This window comes from Hirundo rustica, chromosome Z, assembly GCF_015227805.2.
Source record: "Hirundo rustica isolate bHirRus1 chromosome Z, bHirRus1.pri.v3, whole genome shotgun sequence".
In the NCBI taxonomy this organism is placed as follows: Eukaryota; Metazoa; Chordata; class Aves; order Passeriformes; family Hirundinidae; genus Hirundo; species Hirundo rustica.
The window spans coordinates 59,476,368-59,498,159 of record NC_053488.1 but is presented as its reverse complement, the minus strand read 5'-3'; the positions used below and the strand labels follow the sequence as shown (position 1 = coordinate 59,498,159).

The 21,792-nt window shown below is 39.0% G+C and overlaps 1 protein-coding gene across 2 annotated transcripts; it reads left to right on the top strand.

The window, feature by feature from the left end:
- Positions 1-564: 564 nt before the first annotated feature.
- FEM1C (fem-1 homolog C) lies at positions 565-21,203 on the top strand. 2 transcript variants are annotated; one of them, XM_040089986.2, is made up of 3 exons: positions 565-645; positions 1,186-1,913; positions 15,008-21,203. In XM_040089986.2, exons 2-3 carry the CDS (start codon positions 1,370-1,372, stop codon positions 16,315-16,317), a joined length of 1,854 nt encoding a protein of 617 aa, XP_039945920.1. In that variant the 5' UTR covers positions 565-645; positions 1,186-1,369; the 3' UTR covers positions 16,318-21,203. The 2 variants fall into 2 exon arrangements, with proteins under 2 accessions (XP_039945920.1, XP_039945921.1); XM_040089987.2 differs by lacking the exon at positions 565-645 and adding an exon at positions 957-977.
- Positions 21,204-21,792: the final 589 nt, after the last annotated feature.

Genomic DNA, 21,792 nt, shown 5'->3' with positions numbered 1-21,792 from the left:
TATGGCTCTTGCGCCTCGATGGGTACCACTGAATAGGGTCTGGTACCATCCTCTTGGCACCTGCTTTTGAGATATTTATTGATGAGGCCTCCTCTCAGTCTTCTCTTCTCTGAACGACAGAAGCCCAGCTCCCGCAGTCTCTCCTCGTACAGGAGATGCTCCTGATCCCAAACCATCGTTGTGGTCTCCGCCGACCCTCTCCCGCAGCTCCTTGTCCCCCTTGTGCTGCGGAGCACAGGAAGCCAGCAGTGCCGGTATACGGACGGACGGCAGATGTGTCCCTACAAGGCCCACGGGGTGTCTATGAAACGCCTTCCCGAAGGACCTCTGTAGAATTCTGCGGGATTCCGCGGGATCTTCGCGCCCTCCGCACTCCCGGGACCCCCGCGCTGCTGCTCCCACGCGCCCCCTAGCGGCCTGCCGCGCCAGCACGGCGCCCTCGAGCGGCGGCGTAGTCCCGCCCCTGGGAGCGCGAAGCTTGGCTCTGATTGGTCGCGACGGGGCGGCCCCGCCCCCTGCGCAGGGCCGGCCCTGGCGGCGGGGCCCGGCTGTCATGGAAGCGCCGGACGGAGCGCGGGCAGCGGCGGCGGGCGCGTCCCTCTGAGGGCGGCGGCGGCGGGAGACGGTGCGGAGCGCTCCGGAAAGGTAACGCGCAGCCTGGCGGGCCTTTCCGGCAGGCGTCGAGCAGGGCGGCCGGGGGGATTGGGTGCCGTGAGGGAAAGGAGGGAGGGGGATGGGACCGCCGGGCTCGGGACGCAGCGGGTCCGGTCGTGCGGCGAGCGGTGGGCTCGGGCTCTCCCCGCCGCCCGGGGCTTGGCCGGCGTGCGGCTGTCGCCTTCCCCGCCCGGCTGCCCTGGAGGTGCGTGTATGGGGGTCTTCGGCGGGAGCCGGGGGCTGTGTACCTGGGATACGCCCCGAAACGAGTCGGGGGTGCAGCTGACGGAGGAATGAGGGAGAAGAGGATCGTTCTGTGTCTGGTATGGATAATGCCTTGGTAGGATCAGCCCCCTTCTCCCCGTCGCTTTCCTCAGAGGCCACCGCGCGGCCCGGGAGAGTCCCAAGGAATGCAGCTGGACACCGGCGCGCCATAACAGCGACTTGTTTGGGTGTAGCTGTGGGAAAATACAATGCGGTTGCTTGTTTGGGAAGTAGGAGGTGAAAACATCGAGAATTCTCCTTTTACAGATTTGTGATAAGCATAGCCTGCGCTTCGTCAGGACCCTGTTGGGAGTCTCCATGTTGTTCTGTCTGGATGAAACCGATCTGACAAGAAGCTGGGGACATTCTGTTTGGGCTAAGCACTTCCAATAAACTCTTGACTGAAAAAATCAGGTGTGTATCCATCAGGAAGCAAAGAGGTACAGACTAAATGGATCTAAAGACAGCAGTCTTCAACGCAGCTCGTGATGGCAAGCTGCGGCTCCTTTCCAAGCTATTGGCGAGCAAAACAAGGGAAGAGGTGGCCCAACTGATGTTAGAAAAAACCAATGGTGCCACACCACTTCTGATGGCAGCCCGCTATGGTCACCTCGACATGGTGGAATACTTGTTGGACCATTGCTCTGCCTCAATAGAGGTTGGCGGCTCGGTGAATTTTGATGGCGAGACTATCGAGGGGGCTCCGCCGTTGTGGGCAGCATCAGCTGCCGGCCATTTGAAGGTTGTTCAGTGTCTGTTGGATCATGGTGCATCTGTCAACAACACAACGCTGACAAATTCAACACCGCTTAGAGCAGCCTGTTTTGATGGTCATCTGGAAATAGTCAAATACCTTGTGGAGCACAAAGCAGACCTGGAAGTATCAAACCGTCACGGGCATACGTGCTTGATGATCTCATGTTATAAAGGCCACAAAGAAATTGCTCAGTATTTGCTTGAAAAAGGAGCTGATGTGAACAGAAAAAGCGTTAAAGGTAAGTGAGTTTTTTCGCTTTCATTGCAGTAAATAGAGGTAAAGTTACTCATTTACTTCTTTAGGAGTCTGACAAAAAATATTCTGCTATTCTCATAAAGCGTAAGATATAAAGTGTTTATAGCTATGTTTTTACTTTTTACTCTTTTTTAATGTGGTTTATAATTTTTTTTTAGAATTGATGCATTTTAATCTTAAATCCCTAATTCTTAAAAGACTTAGTCATATGGAATGTCACATTTATGCATGTGTTACAAGCTAATAAACTTGCTGAGAATCTCTCTGTGTAGCAGGTTGGTCTATCAATGTACTCAAATACATGAGCTGGTATTCTTGGTTTTTGTACTATTGTTTAACAAATCAAGTATGCTGTGCGTAAAACCAATCTGTGCCAGTAAGACTGGTCTAAGGAAATACACATAAAGGAGAATAATTACTTTCTGCATTGGAAAATGAATAACCACTTCGCTATTCACGCACTCCCTCCAGATTACTGAGTAATTTTGTACCTTTTTCCAATGTTAGTAAACAAAAATATATGTTAGGATTAAAGAAATGAAGATGCAGGTGACTGTGATCTCGACAGAAGGATTTCCAGTGGCTCACAGATCTCAAACCCATTTTACAGTGCTCTGTTGTTACCATGGAAAGTGAAGACTTCTCGTTTTCTTTCCTGTGATCATAATTAGTTGGATATCTAATTTTTTTTTTTTTGTTGTTACATATCAGACTTGTATTTAGTTGTGATATTAGCTTGGAAACCATACCAGTTACTGCAAGTTACATGTAATTTTTCATTTCACTGGGCCAGGATTATGTTTCAGCAGGCTTTGGGATTTTTAATATATACCAATATATAAATATAAACTAATTTGCTAGCAGTTCTTTTTGTAGCATAATACTTCTATTGCCTTTTCCAGGCTAATTACATTCGTAACTGTATACTTTATCTTCCAGTTATTTGTGTTAAAACATCCTTTGTGTCTAGATTATTGTGTCATACTGGTAAATACCAAATGTGAAAGTAATCTTTAGAAAAGCTGCTTGGTTCAATATACCTTTTTTCAGCAAATCATGCAAATATGTGGGTTTAGCGTAAAGAAAGCTAAACTACAGATTTGTCATGGAGGTGGGCAGAGGGAAATAAAATCTTTCTTTGTAAGGGATTGAGGTTGCGTATGAATCATCATGGACTTGTGGTAAGATAAAAATGTCATTTTTCTAAATAATGTTCTCGGAATAGCAAGCTAAATATAAAGTGTGTAAGCAGCTGAAAACTGCTTGGGGTTTAGTTTTAAACCTATAATTTTATATGATAGGTGTGAATCAAGCAATGCTGTTAAATATTTGATTTGATAGGGAAAAAGATGTAATTCTGCAGTTCCTTTTCTCCCTCATTTTATATTGGTGGAGCAGGCTTTACCTTACTCATCCTTTTTATTTTCTTTATTAGTGAATCAGTATTATTTGTTGTTTTAATGACTGAGGATTTTCTCAGTGCTGTCAATTATTATCTTAATTCCTTTTTACTTCCTTTAGTTTCTGTGTGACCTGCATCTAGGAGCATGGGCAAAGGTTCTTAAGGTAGATAAATGATCCTTAATTAAAGAAGCTGGATTGGATATGGTTCAGCTCATTAAAACTCATTTTATACTTCAAACTGGCATGTGTACAACTGGATGTGTGTACGTAATAGCTGTCTGTTGGTAATGTGTGGAAATCCCCTCTGGTAGGACAGGAGCATACTTTTTGGTATCTTGAAGTCTGATCTCTGAAGTTACTGAATAAGCAGTGGTGAGGTAAAGCAAGCACCAAAGAAAGTACTATAAACTCCGAAAGTCATCTGTGGAAAGGCAAAAGAACTGAGGACAATTGGTAGCCATAAGTATTATAACAGTGGCTGAGATTCAGCAGGTAACCTTCTTCCCAGTTTTGTTTTGCAGAAATGCAATAGATTTTAAAATTAATCCAACAGGATTAATTCTACATTGTCACCTTCTGCCTCGAAGAGTCTTGTGTATTACTATCAGTTTGTACTCCTCCCTGCTATGTGCTGGATAGCTGACAGTGTGTCTTGTGCTTGTAGCAGGAAGATAACAGAGCACCTGAGTGTCCTGGCCCTGAGTAGTAAAAGTTGTTGCTGTCCTTGTATGTGAGTTCTTTTTAGACAGGCCCCTTCCTGGGCCATGTATAGAGAAGCCTATTTTTCCATGAAAGATGTAAAAAAAAAAAAAAATAGTTGCATTTAAAATTGCAGTGCTCCTTATAAGAGTAGAACTATGTAATTTCAGTAGAGATGCTGTTGTGGGAGATTACTATAGATCCTTTTTCAGATACTATTCATAGAGCTTGTGTAAGGGTGGGGGGCAGAATTACTTGAACTATGTCTTGTGGTTTTCCACTGGATTTTCATATTGCAGAGTAGAACTTAATACACATTTTAAACCTCATGAACTGATAGATAGGAAAATTTTTCAAATGTTGACAGTTCCAGGGAAGAATCTGAATACTTTGATAAGAAAAAATAGGTACATTCACATGCATCTGAATGTATGAAAGAGTAAATGAAAGCATGTGGTAAAATCCTGCTTCTAAAATGCAGAATCCCACAGCTGTGCTTTGGACTATGAAAATTCAGAGTTTCTTGAAAAAGTTACAGAAGTACAGCCAGGAAATTAAGTTGTTCATAAAGATTTCAGACTGTGTCAGGTGAGATGCTACACTAAGGTGAATGAGGTGAAGTGTAGGTCTGGCAGTGTGGCGTGGTAGAGGGTGCTGAAGAAGGATGTTTGTGCAGATGAGTCCTCAACTGTCCGAGATGGCCAGTTGTTCTGAATTTAAAGTACAAGCATTTGGTGGTATTTGTTTCTACTGTTTTGCAGATCTGAACTTTCCCACAGTTTTCCTGAACTTCTGTGTAGGATTTAGGCTGTAGAATTGTAAGCAAAGGATTTTAAAACAATATTTTAGTTTACATGAACAGTGTAAGTGACAGGGACAAACTGATTGGTGGAGTAAGAAATGTGGATGGGTTTTATTATTTTGTAATTGTGGTAAACAGCAAAGAAGTCTGTAGATAGGAAGCAGCCTAAGCAATAGTTCACAAAGTGAATTAATTTACCAGTCTCTGATTCATGGCTTTCTCCAGTGTACTACTCTCTTGGTTTAACACCAGCCAGCAGCCAAGCCCCAGGCACCTGCTGGCTCACTTCCCCACTGGTGAGACCAGGGAGAGAATACTTGTGGGTTGACATATAGACAATTTAATAGGGAAAACAAAAGCAGTGCACATAAGCAAAGCAAAACAAGGAATTAATTCACCACTTCCCATGGGCAGGCAGGTGTTCAGCCAACTCCAGAAGAGCAGGGCCCCATTACATGTAGCACTTACCTGGGAAGACTAATGCCATCACTCCAAGTGTTCACCCCATCTTTTTGTACAGACCATGATGTCACATGGTCTGGAATATCCCTTTGGTCAGTTGGGGTCACCTGTCCCAGCTGTGTCTCCTCCCAGCCTCCCATGCACACCCAATGTCCTCACCAGGATGGAAGTACAAACAGCAGGAAAGGCCTTGGCTCTGTGTAAGCCCAGATCAGCAATAACAAAACATCTCTGTATTATCAACCCTGTGTTCAGCACAAATCCAAAACACAGCCCCATACCAGACACTGTGAAGAAAATTAACTCTATCCCAGCTGAAGCCAGCAGAAAAACTCCTATAAGAAGCTGCAAATTAAAAATAAACCTTAATGAATTTCACTTGTAGTTAATGATCTCTCAGATGGCAAGTTGTTAGGCTGTTCCTAAAAGTATGAAGAATGTGGATGATGTTAGAGTAGCAGAAACACATTTTTTTTCGGGAGGTGGAATCCTAAACTAAAACTGCAAATGAAGCATAGTTTTGTCTCTGTGCCAGATGAGGAGCGTGTCCTGTGTCAGCTGCATGCCGTTTTCTGTTCTGCTGCATTATGAAGCCTGCCAGTGATTTGTTATTAGAGTGGTGCTACCTTATTATTACCTTCAGAACAGATCACTGCATTCTCAAATACAGTGTTCCACTGATGTGCTCCTGTGCACGGTCTTCGTTTGGTGATGTGTAGGCAGGGAAATGCTTACTCTCTTAATACAAGTGTCAGTCATCTTAGGGATTCCGGGTTACAGATTTGGGCTCTTTGGGGCTGTCTTTGTTTGATTTTTTTATTTAAGGTACAATATTTCATGTAAGTTCCCCAGTAGATCTGGTTTTTTCATTCAGACTGATTGTAAAGAAATCTTATACTTCTGCCTAAATTCCAGGCAGGACAATTAAGATCCTGCATTTTGAAAATTTGCAGTGCACAAGTTTGAGTTATACTTTATTCTCCTATGCCAGATTTGCAGAAAGGAAGGGGGGAAAAATCCATTTTTGCAGTAATTAATGAGTTATATTATAGATAAAGTATACATGTGCTGGTAGCCAGGATGGGCCTAATGCAAGGGAATTGTAACCTTTTTTCAAAATACATGCTTGAAAGGCAGGTGTTTTACCTGAACATAGCTGGTAAGTTTTTCCATTTCTCAGTGGCTTGGTATGTGGTCTCTCTCTTCAAAGTGTTTTCTGTGGTTTTGTTAGTGGTTTTCACCAACTCTGCCTGTCTTCAGTAGTTAACGGACTCATCAGCAAGCTTAAAGACTGGTTTTTCTCCTTCAGAGTATTAGAAAATCAAATTTTTTTTTTCCTAAGAAATGCTGGACTATGCATTTTCTTAGTTGTTGCTTGAGATGTGCACAGGAATGTTTGCATTAAAAAAACATACTGTGATTCTTAAATTCCACTGGCACTGTATTTGATAGTTTTGTAAAATAATATGGTGAACAAGATTTGTTGTCTTTGTTTCCTCATTTTGAGGAGTATAGAAGCATACAAACCTCTGTCTCTGTGGGTGCTGTATTAAGGGCTAGTGCTATTTCAATATCGTTTTTTATAAGGGGTGCTGGAAGGTATAACTGGTAAGGGAAAAAATCTTTTACAGACACGGCAGACCCAGAAGTAGGGGGATTATAGAGGGTCATGCTCTTTCCTTTATGACAAGTGTGGCCTAGTATGTGTTAAAAATAATCCGTTTTCTCATGAGGTAAATGTTAAGGAGTCTTGACAGGTTTATTTTCTTCTGAGGGTGTTTGTCTTCTCTGGTTGCCAAGGTTCATAGAATCATTGAGGGGCCAGGGAGGGAGTAGAAAAAAAAAAACCCCACAAAGGTCCAAAGGTCCTTGGGTGATATTTCTTCTTGTTTGTTTCACTTGGTGGTGTTGTTGCCTTTTTTTTTTTTTTTTTTTTAAATTCTCCCTGTGAATAAATACTTGCTCTAAAAGTGTGCTGTGTCTTTTTTTTGTGGGGGCAGAAGGGGAGGGGGCTACTTTTTTTTTTTTTCCTTTTCCTTTTTTGGTAGGTATTACACGGTACAGGGCGCTGAAACTTGTAGATATTTTGTATGTGACCATGTGTGGAAACTGAACTTCAGGAGGAATGTCTCTAAGTTAAATAAGAAAGATAAAGATACAGTTTAAGTTTAATTCTAACTAAAAAGCTTTTGTTGGAATTAGATGATTAACAGCATGGTGTTATTAATTTAATAATTAGTAAACTTGATAATACAAGTTCTCATAAAGTACTTCAGTGAGGAAGATAGCAATTATTCTCTTACAGCATGTGGAAATTAAATTAAAATAAATTGTTGAGATTAGCAGTTCTTTGCAATTTTTAGTTAGTTTCTTAAAGGAAAAGACATTTAGTTTTTATTTTCTATGCATACTAAGATGTGTAACAGTTTTCTTGTGCACTGTCCCTGTTGTATCTGGCAATACTTTTAAATCAGTAAAGACTCTTGGAAGACTGAATTACTTCAAGTGCTGTGATAGAAAGAGAAATGAATGTTACTTCAAAAAAATCACTTTATAAAAGTGATCAAATCATTTGTAAGGCTGCAAAAATATATACAGGTGGTTGATTTTACACACTGATCAGTCATTTAAATTAAATACTTTTTGTTCTGTTTTTAATGATCTTACATAGAAAATCAGATCTGTGTTAAGTTTTAATGTAAGTTTTACAACGTGAGAATTTGATAAATTATATTGGAAGTATTAGGAAGTGGATGCAGTTAATTGGTTGCAAATCAAGTCAGATCATTTTCTGTGTTGTGGCTTCATGTTCTTTCATTCCCTTGTCACAAGCTATCAGTCTGTTTTGGAAATTACTTGCTTCTGACTTAGAAAGGCCTATCCTCCTTCTCTATTTGAATACCCACCCCCACTCCAGTAAGCTTTTTGGAAATAGTGGATAATTAGTTTTGTGATATGTGAAGTGTTTCTGAAATGTTCGTAACTACTTCAAAGGAGTCCTGTTAACAACAGAGTAAAATGAAGATACAATACCATCTATCCAAAGCTTTTTCCATACTTTGTATCTGCAAGATTTGGAAGGACTGGAGTTACAGTTATTCTGTTTCTCTTTGCTATTTTTAATAATAGGAAGGTAATTAGGTTCTGTGAATAGTAAAGTTTTATACAGATAGAATCAGTTTTTAAGCAGGATTAGCAATACAATATAGTGACAGTCAATATTTAGCAGAGCACTATCAGGACTACCAGAACCATCTGCAGTTCAGTTTTTCGTCTGTGCAAGGAGCCTTTCATGTTATGGTAACACTAGCTACCTTTGGTATGTGATTAAATTCCTGCAGGCTATTTTACAATTAAAAATTTATTTTAAAAAATTAAATGAAACCTACTTCGAAATAATAATTCCCACTTTTAAAAAATTACTTTAATTTGACCAACACCATCATATGTGTCTCTTGGAAAATTACTTATCAAAGAGAATAATTTCAGAGTACTTTTGCTTTTTTTTTTGCATTTTTCCTTCTTAATGCAGCAACAGATATAACATTTTTTAGTCTGTTACTGAATAGATAATGTTACAAAAGTTGAATTAACTTCTGAATTGTGTTCAGCCACTGTTTATCACTATAGATGATATAATCACTATAGTGACGCTATAGACAATGTAATGTTCTGAAATGGATGAGTTAATTCACAGAATAGTGGTTGATTTGCTGTATTTATTTGAACTGTTCAATTCCTGGTCAATTTGTGGCTAATGTGTAGCCTTTGATTTATATATTAAGGCCGCTCCCATGTTTTCTTTCAAATTCTTCCTCTAATTTAACAGTTGATACTTGCCAGGTATAGATGGCTGGCAGTGTTATTTCTTAGGGTTGGGGTGTACGTTTGGAGGGGGATTTTTTTGTTTTTTTTTTTTTTTAAGTTGGCAGCTCAACTATCTGTCTGCTCCTAGGAGCTTTTCTATGGAAACTTGTTTTTCTTATGAAGTATTCTTCCCACTCCTGTATCTGTGCAGTCCAATCAAACTTCATTGAGGTGCAGACACTAAAAATTAGTAGTGATGGCCTTGCATTTAGTTTATACATGGCATGAATTAAGCTGTGGTTATTTTAATTCTAAGGGCTACTGTAGTTTAAATAAGTTGGAAATTACCACTACTTCTGATAGGTTGTATAAACTGAAATCAGTAATTGTAATATCAATTAAAAAACCTAAATTGTTTCAAACTTAGGGCATCCAGTTGGAAATTCCTTGGAGTCTTAAGCATATTACCATATGTTCTGCATAGCTGCATTGTATATTAATGGCATACAGGTTGCTGGATTGATTTTAGTTGGACGGTGGCCAAGCTTATTTTGTGTGGATTTTTTTCAGTCATAGTGTGTATGCCTGGGGATTGATAAAAGAGTGTCAAAAGCAGCATTATGTGGTGATGGATCTGCAGTATGTAGTATGCTGGCGCTCTTGTGGTTGTCAAAACTCGCAAAATATATATTAATAGTTTTGAAACAATAGTGAGAACTTTGATGTTACTGATGCCTTTTGGCTTATTTATCTTTAATATGCTTTTATGTTACTGTTTTTAAAATATATTTTAAAAATTTACTTGAAATTAGAAACAGCTGCTTGTTGCGGAGATCTGCGGTGAAGGATAGTGTTGGAGTTGAGTACACCCTGAAAAAGCTGTGTTAACTGCTGGCTCAGCCAACATCCATATGCATCTGGTTTTGCCTTTATCAATAAATGCAGAACTAAAGATATTCTGAGAGACCAGCCATTCTTTAGTTCTGGATTGACTGCTGTAGTCTCATTTTAGCTAGACTTTCAGCAGCATAGCAAGAAGAATAAAGGGCATGTGTGTAGGTAGGTTTGTATATAGGTCTACATTTGACATCTTCCTCTCTTAGGAATGTCAAAGTCTTGTCCTTTCTCAGTTGGCATATTAACAGTTTTCTGGTCTGTGATGTCAGATAAAGACAGAGAATTATAGTTGATGTATGCCGAATTTGCCAACATGCCATATACACCAAATTTGCCAAGTTTCAATCCACCTAAATTTGCTTAAATCTCTACTCCTGTAAATTAAAGTCTTGTTAGTCTCAGTAGAGATTGTAATGTGGCCAGACCTATATCTGACTTACTGCTATTAAATGTTAAAAATTGGCTGAGGTATTAGAAAGGTGGGAAATCACTTCTCTTTGTATGAACTAGATTTAGCTTTATGAATCTTGATCTAACAGGTAGTTTCATATGCCACTTTGTGTCATATGTGGGATGTCTTCCTCAGTTTACTTTTTAGTAAATTATTGTAAAATCACTGGTCACTATTCAGAAATGTTTCAGGAAAAGAATATTTTGACAGTTAAGTTCACTGTCAATAAATTAAGCACTCTAATATATTTTATGGGTTTTTATAAAAAAATAATTTTGCACTTAAAATATGGTTCAGGGGACAAAATATGTTCATAATTCTGGTATTAATTGCAAAAACATGAGTCATAAGCTTTAGAAAATAGTTTTTTACTCATCTTTTGCATGAATTTGATTAATGTGTCAACTAAATTTTGGCATCTGCTGGGCCTGGATTGAAACTCAGTTTGTTATGGATAACTCAATTTTTCTGTTATTGATATTTTTCTAGTTGCTGGAATTGAGACCGTCGAAAAGTGTTCAAATGTGCTGTGAGTTCTTTTTCAAATGGTTCACAAAACAGTTTGAGGAAGAAGCAGGAGTTCAATTTACATGTGGAGTTTTGAGAACTTAAAGAGAAGGAGTGAGGAATGGATGTTTGGGACAGTAGTGAGGAAACCACAACAAAACACCCAGTGCCAATTAGAAAATATTCATCTAAGCAATCTTTAAGTCTCTATATCCCTTTTCTGCATACCAAAACTTGCAAAGTGTTAGACAAACATTTTCTGTCTCAGCTTGACAGAAGATAAAAACAAGCTGCTATGTGATAATCTGCTAATATAAAACACAGAATAGAGGTCTACATTGTGGACCTAAGGTTTCTGGATCTGCTGCTGAAAGAGATATTAAATTTAGAGGGGAGTAATTATGGTTTGACTAGACACTTCTGAATTTTGCTTTCTTGGTTTTTATTCCTTCCTTTGACTGTTTTTACTCTTACTGTGCCTTGTTAAAAAGGAGTTAAGTGTGTTATGAAGTCACATATGTAGAAGTTACAGGGTTTCAAAATTATTTGCATAGACCTACATTAAGTTCTTCTAATTGAATTGGAAACGGGACGTATTTACTATTTCTGAAGTGTTTTAAATAAGTATGAAATATTGTTTCTTATATATATGTATGAAATTCACTTTTTGCTTTGGAATTTGCCATATTTAAGCCCGTGTAAACTATGCATTTCTGCCAGAAAGAATGTATTAGTGGAAAGACTTCACCTTTAGTTTTGATTTATTTCTATACAGTGTTAGGCTTTTAAAGCAGATCTCAGGCATGCTTTTGACTAGAGTTTCATTAATGAAATACTTTAGTATAAAGAGTGAAGTGTGCATTCTAGATATCAGAGTCCGGGAAAAAAATTAAAGTATATAGGTATATAGGAGCTGTAGACTGTGCAAATATATTCTTATCTTTCACATGACCTGAAGATTTCTGGTGCTTTCCTTCCTAATCCATAGTAGTTTACTTAGAGACAAATACAACAGCAAGGCCCAGTGTATCATGGTCTTGTTGGCATTAAAAACATAAGCCCACCAAAAATAGAAATAAGGAAGTTTCCTGAAACTGTCTTAACTTTTAAAAGCCAGTCTTATTACTAGGAATGGGCAGACAACCATTAGAATAGGAGGTGTCCTTTGTAAGTGTGGAAACTTGCCAGCAGTCTAAAAGAAACTGATGATCTGATGAGCAGTTAACTGTATTTGCTGGGCTAACAATATAGGAAATCTTAATCAGTTTGTGAGGTAGATATGAACATGAATTTTCTGTTAATTAATTTTTTATGAAGCTGAAAATCTTCTTTGCCTGAGTCTGTAATATGAATAATATATTATAAAGAAAAGGGCAGGTGTGAATTGTGTGATTTTAAAGTCAGTCAACCACATGAGAGACTTCGTTATGTTAGGAGGGGGCCTGGAGATTTTGTCTTCATTTTTTCTTTCTGCTCCAGTGAAGTATATCTGAAGTTAAGTAAAACCACCATCTAGTTGCAGCCAACTAGTTAGGTGTTTAGCTGTAGTATCCAATACTTGTTTTCTAATTTTCTGTGAATATTTTCAAACAGGTGCACTGGTACTTACTTGAAATTTCCCCACATGGTATCAGAACCTGAATGCCATTAAATACAAAAGACTCTGCAATGTCACGCTAATGGAAAATAATCGGCATGTAAATCAAAAATTGCTTATAACATAGATGTCTGTATATTATGTGTTGTGAACTTTTTTTTCTTCTTGTCTTTGGGAATCCTAACAAGACAAGCAGAGGGGTTAAGGTGGAACTTAAGGTAAAGGCCTAAGTATTAAGAATAGATTGTCAGGGTTTATACATTCCCTTGACAAAATATACTGCTTCTTTAGACTATACCAGCAGTCTCAGAGATCCCAGCTGAGATGCAGGGTCTGTTGTGATGTTTTCTGTTGAGTAAAGTAATTTCTTCAGAACATGAAAATCAAAAGAGATGGCAGGTGACGAGAGGAAGAACTACAGGGTAGGTGAAAACAAAGCCAATATTGTGTTAGCCCAGCTTCAATTTTCGTGCAGATCCCACTAATTTTTAATAATTGCTGGGCATTGAGAGGAAGGGAAAGTTAACAAGGAAAGGGGGAAAACTGAAGCAGCATGGAGGTAGCCATCTTAAGTTCCTGTTTCATACTTGTAAGCAAATAAAAAATCCCTTATAGAATAAATTATTCCTGTTGGTTTATGGAATATGAAGAGTGATCATCTACCTGACCAATTTTTTTAGCTAAATTGAATCAAATTAGTGAGGACATTGACCAAAGGCATCTGAAACACTGGCAGGCTTGGGGAGTCAACCATCTCTAGAAAAAACCTCCTCAGTGTTTGAAGCAAAGTTTCCTCATATCAAGTCTGAATGTGTCCTAGCACAGTTTTGAGCCATTCCCATGTGTCCTGTCACTGGATACTGAGGGACCTCAGGAAGCTGTAGAAAGCAGCAAGATAATCCTTTAGCATCCATTTCTGCAGACTCGACATATCCAAAGTCCTTAGCAGCTACTTGCAGGGCATTCCTTCTAGCCCTGTCACCAACTTGGTTGCCATCTTCTGTGTGTGTCTGAAGACTTTCATATCCTTCTTAAATTGTGGGGCCCAAAACTGCTCACAGCACTCTGGGGAAGGCAATGCCAGTGCTGAGAGCAGCAGAATAATCACCTCCATGGGCTGTCTGGCTGTGCCGTGTTTGATGCAGCTCTTGGTGGGGTTTGTCCTGGCACCCCGCTCACTCACGCTGAGCCTGCTGCCGACCAGCACCCCCAGGTCCCTTTCTGCAAGGCTGCTCCCCAGCCTGTTCTTCTCCCAATTCCTATTTGTGCCAGGTATTACTCAATGCCAGGGCAGTGTCCAGTGTCTGTTCTTGCTAAATTTCATGCCCTTGATGATTGCTCAGTGCACCAATCTGTGTAGATCCTTCCGGAAGGCCTCTCGTCCTGTGAGACCCCTCCCTGTTTGGACTCATCATCAGGCTCTCTAATGGTGCATTCAACTCCTGCATGTGGGTCATTGACAAACGTATTGAACAGCACTGTGCTCCCTAGACTTGAGTCCTGAGGAGCACAGGAACACATCTGGTGACCTGTCTCCAGCCACTGGGAGCCCCATTCACTGCAATCCTTTGAGCTCTGTCCTTCAGACAGTTCTACACCCAGTGCACCTTGACTCTACTCACCCCACAGTGGGATAACTTGTCCAGAAGGATGTTGATGTTCAGTATTCGCGTAAATCCTATCAGGTCCCATGGACTTGTGAACTGAGAACTGCTTCTCAGATAGTCCTTGAGAGGCGTCTAAACAAATGAGAAGTCACGATTCCTGAAGTCATTCTAAATCTGGGGACTGGGCAGATGATAGTTTATCTGTATTATTAAAGACTGAGGCAAAGGAAGGCATTTAATGTCTTCACACTTCTTCACCCTTAATAGTCAGGTGACCATCTTCAATAAATATCAGTCTGGTATTTTCTTTAGATGTCCTCTTGCTACTAGTGTATTTTAAAAACCCTTCTTGTTGTCTGACACAATACTGGTCAGTTTCAACTCTAACTGAGCTTTGACCTTTTGCATCTTGTCCCTTGCATATATGAGCCACTGCTCTATTAAGTTCCTGCAAAGCCTGACCTTGTTTCCAGATAGCATCCAATTTTTTTTCCTCCTGAGCTCCAAGAGGAATTCTCTGTCCAATCAAACTGGTCTCCTGTCCTGTTTGCTTGACTTTTGATGCAATGGATTTGCCGACTCCTGTGCTTTTATATAGTGAAGAATTCTATTTTAATTCTGATTTGGGGATTTTTCTTAAACCTGTTTAATTTTTTCAGATAATAATATCAAACATTTTGATTTTTATAACTGTGTGGCAGCCTTGCTTTCATGGTACAAAAATGGGGAAACAAAACCTGCTTTAAAACCATTAATATTTGGGATTTTTAAACTATTTACTAGCACGGTGAGATTTGGACTGTAATTTGATATGATTTTTGTAATTGTGTTTGTTGTCTTGCAGGAAATACAGCACTGCATGACTGTGCAGAATCTGGAAGTTTGGAGATCATGAAGATGCTTCTCAAGTATTGTGCTAAAATGGAAAAGGATGGTTATGGAATGACTCCTCTTCTGTCAGCCAGTGTGACTGGCCACACAAATATAGTGGACTTTCTGACCCAGCATGTGCAAACTAGTAAGGCTGAGCGCATAAATGCCCTGGAACTTCTAGGAGCAACATTTGTGGACAAAAAGAGAGATCTTCTTGGTGCTTTGAAATACTGGAAAAGAGCTATGGAAATGAGATACAGTGATAGGACTAATATCCTCAGCAAACCTGTGCCACAAACACTAATTATGGCTTATGATTATGCTAAAGAGGTAAACAGCTCAGAAGAGCTAGAAAGTCTTATTGCAGACCCAGATGAAATGAGAATGCAGGCATTGTTAATTAGAGAACGTATTCTTGGCCCTTCTCACCCAGACACATCCTACTATATTAGATACAGAGGTGCTGTGTATGCAGACTCCGGAAACTTCAAGCGTTGCATCAATTTATGGAAATATGCTTTGGACATGCAGCAGAGCAATCTTGATCCACTGAGCCCTATGACAGCCAGCAGTTTGCTGTCATTTGCTGAACTTTTCTCCTTCATGCTTCAGGATAGGGCAAAAGGCCTGCTGGGCACTACTGTCACTTTTGATGATCTAATGGGTATACTGTGCAAAAGCGTTCTTGAAATAGAACGGGCCATGAAACAAACCCAGTGTCTTCCTGATCCAATACAGCTGAACAAAGCCCTTTCCATCATTTTGCATTTAATTTGCTTGTTGGAGAAAGTACCTTGCAGTTCAGAGCAGGAACATTTTAAGAAAGAAACTATTTACAAGTTTCTCAAGCTTCAGCCTAGAGGAAAGAATAACTTCAGTCCACTTCACCTTGCTGTTGACAATAATACTACATGTGTTGGTCGCTACCCAGTTTGTAAATTCCCCTCTCTACAAGTTACTGCTATCCTGGTGGAATGTGGTGCTGATGTAAATGTCAGAGACTCTGATAACAACAGTCCATTACACATTGCTGCACTGAACAACCATCCAGACATCATGAATCTTCTTATCAAGTCAGGTTCACATTTCGATGCCACAAACTCATGTAAACAAACAGCTAGTGATTTGCTGGATGAGAAGGAAATAGCAAAGAATTTAATTCAGCCCATAAATCATACTACTTTGCAGTGTCTTGCTGCTCGTGTAATAGTGAATCATAACATATCCTATGCAGGGCATATCCCTGAAAAACTAGAGAACTTTGTTTTGCTCCATAGATGATAGTGTGGCATTCCAGAGCACTGTTTTTGAAGCACGACATGGTGATATTTTACTTGAGCACTGTTGTGATACACCAGCGTTCCCTTAGCTTGCTCCGTTTTGCTCTCATTGGCTAGTGTTGTTAGCATCAGATCTGCAGAGTTGGTTACCCAGTATTTAATATAAATATGCCATATAATATATTTTGTGGATTATTTAGAAATGTGATGCCATATTTAGACTTTTTAAATTGTCTGCCAAAGGCTTGTCTTTTCTGGTCTGATTTGCCTGTTGGGTGTTTGGGACTGAATAGAATATTTTCCACTGATGTCTTTTTACTATAACTGTTATGTGGATTTTATACAGTTGGAAGGTCATCTTTTTTTGATTTTGCTTGAGCGTTTCTACTCTTACTCTCTTCTTTTTCTATGGACTCATTGCTAAACTGTGCAAGTTGTATGGACTTGTTAACATTTGCAACTACCATAAGTGCTTTTATCTTCTCTATGCACTGGCTTAAATATGACTGTTGTGTGTGAGCATATTTCTATGCAGCACTTGGCCAATTTCAACTTAAATGCCAATCTTGTTTTGCAGTTTGTTTAGAGCTCTCTTGAGAATGCTGTCTTCATAGCATGATGAATTTTGGAGTTATTTGTCAGTTCTCCAAACTTGGGTTTGACTTTTTTGACTGCTGTAACTGAGGTTGCTTTCATTTTGATCCTCTGGAAAATTTTCCTAAATTGGGGAGAAGAAAAGCTTGCTTTTTTTTATTATAGTCCACTTGAACTTTAAATCTGAAAATTGTTCTGTTGCATTGTGCAGCTGGGGGAAGAGTCCTCATGATGTACAACTGACACCTTCGCCTCTGCACTAATGTCTTGCTTGTTCTGGTTTTGTGACTAGATGTGAAGTTTGCTTGAAGTTTAACCTCAAACCTTAATGATACACTTCTATGAGAAATAGATCAAATATATGCTCTGCTTTAAAATCTGCAAATCAGCTTTAGCTACAAAAGAAAACTAAAGCATGTTGATGGCATGATGTTTATCAGTCCAGATCTAGACATCATATAGTATAGTAAGTGGCTGTCTGCCAGCGTATTGAAAAGTTCTATAGCAGTGTCCTTTTTTCTTCAAGTATCTTTATAAATACTTGCATGGATTTTTCATCTCTATTATGTCAGTTGTACTTAACATAAGCAGAAGTTCTGTTGTGTATATAGCTACTATTAAAGTACCTATTTTTTATAATATTTGCACAACAGCTTAGCTTTTGCAACAGAAAGGGCTCTTTTGACTTGATAAGAAGTCTATAAATGAAGATCATAAATGTGAGTGCGATTCAGGTAATTAATATAATTCAGCACTTTACTGTTGATTAATAGTAGGATTTATTATGGCACATTAGCCCTACAAATGTCTTAAAGTGAAATTAATTTCTGTTGGATAGGATACAGTTTACTTGCAAGTTTAGTCATCTAGTATATTGGGTATTTTTGACTTAATGTTTCATCTCAGTCATGGGCAGTAAGTGTACCTATGGGGTTCTTGCTCCAGAAATCCAACAACTTGTTTTATGCCTTTGTCAGAGATAAGAGGCATTTAGAATCCAAATTGATTAGGTTAGGAGGGTATTTTTAGTACTTTAAGTTGATGTTTGGACATTTTTGTCATTTGTGATTGAACTTGAGGAAGAACTTGTCTTGGGAGCACATAAGAATAGCCCTTCCTTGTTTTTGTTTTGTTTTGGCATTCCTGCCAGTGTATGGCAGTGTACAGGTGCCTACTAGCTTAGCCATTTTTGCAAAAATTATGGGGATGTTTTTAAGCAAAGATGTATTGAAAGCAGTGCTGTTTGTATATTGTCACTACCAGAGTTGCTGTTTTGAAGCAATTTTCACTGGTTTGTCCCTTGCCATGTCTGTGTTGTATACTATTACAAGAATCATAGAATCATTTAGGTTGGAAAAGATCTTTAGGATCGTTGAGTCCAGCCCTTAACCCAGCACTGCCAAGTCTAGCACTAAACCGTGTCCGTAAGTGCCACATCTACATGTCTTTCAAATACCTCCAGCCATAGTGACTCAACTGCTTCCTTTGGGCAGCCTGTTACATTGTTTAACCACTCTTTCCATTAATTTTTGCTTTTATCCAATATATATCTCCCCTAACTCAATTTAAGGCCATTTCTCCTTGTATCACTTGTTACTCAGGAGAGGAGGCCAACCCCCACCTTGTCACAACCTGCTTTCAAGTAATTGTGGAGAGTCGTAAATTCTCCATTGAACCTCCTTTTCTCCAGGCTGCACACTCCAAGCACGGTCAGCTGCTCCTCATCAGACTTGTGCTTCAAACCCTTCTCCAGTTCCACTGCCCTTCCCTGGACATGCTCCAGCACCTCGATACCTTTTGTTTAGTGAGGGACCCAAAACAGAACACAGCACTCGAGGCGTGGCTTCAGTGGTGCCCAGTACAGGGGATAATGGCTGCCCGGATCCTGTTGGCCACACTATTGCTGATACAGGCCAGGATGCAGGTTTCTCTTGCATCACACAAGACTAAACTCTAGTTAATTGACTGAATTGCTGTGATTTGTAATTCTTAGGACACATGCCACTCAGCTTTTCATTTGTGAGAATGTGTAGTTTGGTTTTTGAATTTATACATTTTAATGCTTTTTCTGCTGCTCTGTAAGTGGGGATAATCAGCAAATCATACCATGTTAGAAATAGGTTATGCATCAAGTCATAAGAATAATTCTTTTTGTATAGGTCACAGAGAAAAAGATTTTTAGAGTTTTTTACTTTGTAATCTGTTCTGCTCTTTGCTGGTTTTAGTTTAAATTTCTGTCTTTATAACTGACAATTGCCGTGTTTGAAATTAGTTGGATATTATTAGTTGGCTGTTCAGCCTGAGGAGGAGAAGGCTACAGGGAGACCTTATAGTACCTTCCAGTACTGAAAGAGAGCTACAAAAGAGCTGGAGAGGGACTTTGTAAAAAGTCATGGGGTGAAAGGATGAGGTGGGGATGGCTTTAAACTGAAAAGGGTGAAATTTGACTTAGATATAAGGAAGAAATTGTTTACTGTGAGCATGGTGAGGCACTGGCACAGGTTGTTCTGAGGAGTTGTGGATGCCCCATCCCTGAAAGTTCAAAGCCAGGCTGGGGCTCTGGTCTGGTGGAAGGTGTCTCTGTGCATGGCAGAGAGGTTGGAACTAGGTGATCTTTAAAGTCCCTTCCAACCCAAATCATTCTATGATTTATGATTATTAGTCCAGAAATATAATGTAAAAGTTGTTAATTGTTAGCAATTTTTTAAATGGAAAGCATTCCCAAAAGTGAAAGCGTATCACTATTAGTTCTGTGTAAATCTAGTGAATATTGCTACAAGAAAGGCTTACTGTGTTAGCTGCTCTTTAGAAACAACCAGGCTATTAGTACATGCTGATTTATTGCACAAATTTCTGTCTAAATATCTACTGATGTGCATCAGTCCAAAGGATTTATCACCTCCATGCTGAATTTAATTTTTCATGGTGATGAAGCTCTCTGCTGAAGAGAATACTTGTCTTGCCAGATAACTTGGACTTAGGTGTCCTTGCAGCTGAGTTCATGCATTGATGGCCACTTTGCATTTAGACCTGTGTGTTTATACTATTCTGTTTTATTTATCTTGATTTTAATTTTGTAATACTTTTAACTCCTTCTTTCACCATTTTTCTCTTTTCTTCCTATTTTACATTTTTTCTGATGAGAAATACTTCTTCTGAGCTACTGACACAGAAAAAAAGGAGGAAAACACTGTAGAAATAATTGTATGTCCTGCAGGGATGAAACAGGTTTTAAATTGATGAAACAACTTACAAGTATCTCTCTCCTGAGATGAAGGAGCTGATACTTCCTTGCTTGTTGAGACCTCTAAGTTACATTTTTTGTGGAAAGGGATAAATGCCTAAAATAGCTTTTCTTTTAAGAGTTGTAGGTTTCAACTGAAGTACTTCAACAAGGAAGATGAAAAATATTCTCATAAAAAACCCCTAAAATTATATTCCTATTTTTATATCACTTAGGCGGTAACAAGAGTCCAACTGCCTGCAGTGTCTGTTCTGTTTATTAAGTGCAGTTTAAAGATGCTTTCTGAAATGCAGGACAATATTATATTTAGTTTTCCATATATACTTCACAACACTCCCTGGATAGGAAATAGTCTCTTGTAGTTTGTAAGTCCACAAAGAGGTGTCTTTTAACAACTGTTTTGCAACTGGTTAAAATTAACCTCTTTCTATTTTTACAAACACTACTTTAAAGAAAGTAATGCAGTGCTATAGCAAAATCCTTAAAGGAGGATTTGTAATTAGATGAAAACCTTTTGAGGAAAAGTGTGCCTCTCCTCAATTCTTTATCAGTTGCAAGGTGACAGTGGCAGGACATGGATGCTCTTGAAATAGCTTCTTCATGCTTTGAAACATAGAGTTTGAATGACTGTTATTATCTAAAACATTGAGAAGCATGAAAAAGTAGACTAAACACTAATTTTACCTACTGTGACTGCAATGACGCCAACTGGTATTTAACGCTTTGAAGTAATTTTGGTAATTCTGATGAGAGACATACTAGACTGCTCATATTTCTTGGCTTTGAGTGTAAAAGTAACTGAGCCCTCAGTGAGGGCAGAGCGAAAAGCTGTTGTTGGTTTTAAATAATGTTGTATTTGTGTTCCATTCTATTGCAATGACTTCCTATGCAAGGGTAGCTCTGTGTATGGAAGTATTGCAGTTTCTTTTTTACGTGAAGTAATTTAGTTTTAACAGTAATGTAAAAAAGGAATAACAAGCATATTTCTCTGCTCCTACTCTCTTTAGGCTTGAAATGCAGATTACATTAAAAATATGTTTTGGAGAACACCTGTCTGAGTGTTTGTATCTGTTTTCTCTTGGATATTACTGGTTGGTAAACTACTTTTCCTGTTGAGTAGCTAAATGTGAATTCTGCAGCTTGGATCTTCCTGTCATCAAGACTGGTACCTTAAGCAAAAGGTCATGTTTCATGCTCGTTCTTTCTGTGAGATTGTGGTCTGGCAATTTGAATTCGGTTGTGGTTAGTAGTAGAGAAAAGGCTTAAACTGAATGATACAGGAGAAATTATTTTCTCACTTTCTAGAAAAAGTAGTTAGTCATAATGTTAACTGGAGGTAAACATAGTACTTTCAGTTTGTAACCTAAAAGTAGATAGCAGTGCCTTGTAAGAAGTAAGCAACAGACAGTTTTCAAGAAAGCTGGACAAATTTATTTTGTTCTTCAAGCTTTTGAAGGATCTACCATACTGCATGAACAGTTTGAAAAACATTTCAAGGGTGAGAGATCCTTCTTAGAGGCAACTAGAGAATTGGAGACTTTGAAGAACATTCCCTTTGTAATTTCAAAATACCTTTGTAGTTAGGCACAGTAGTCACAATCCTATCTTGTAAGGAAGTGTACATTTCAGAGAACTGGA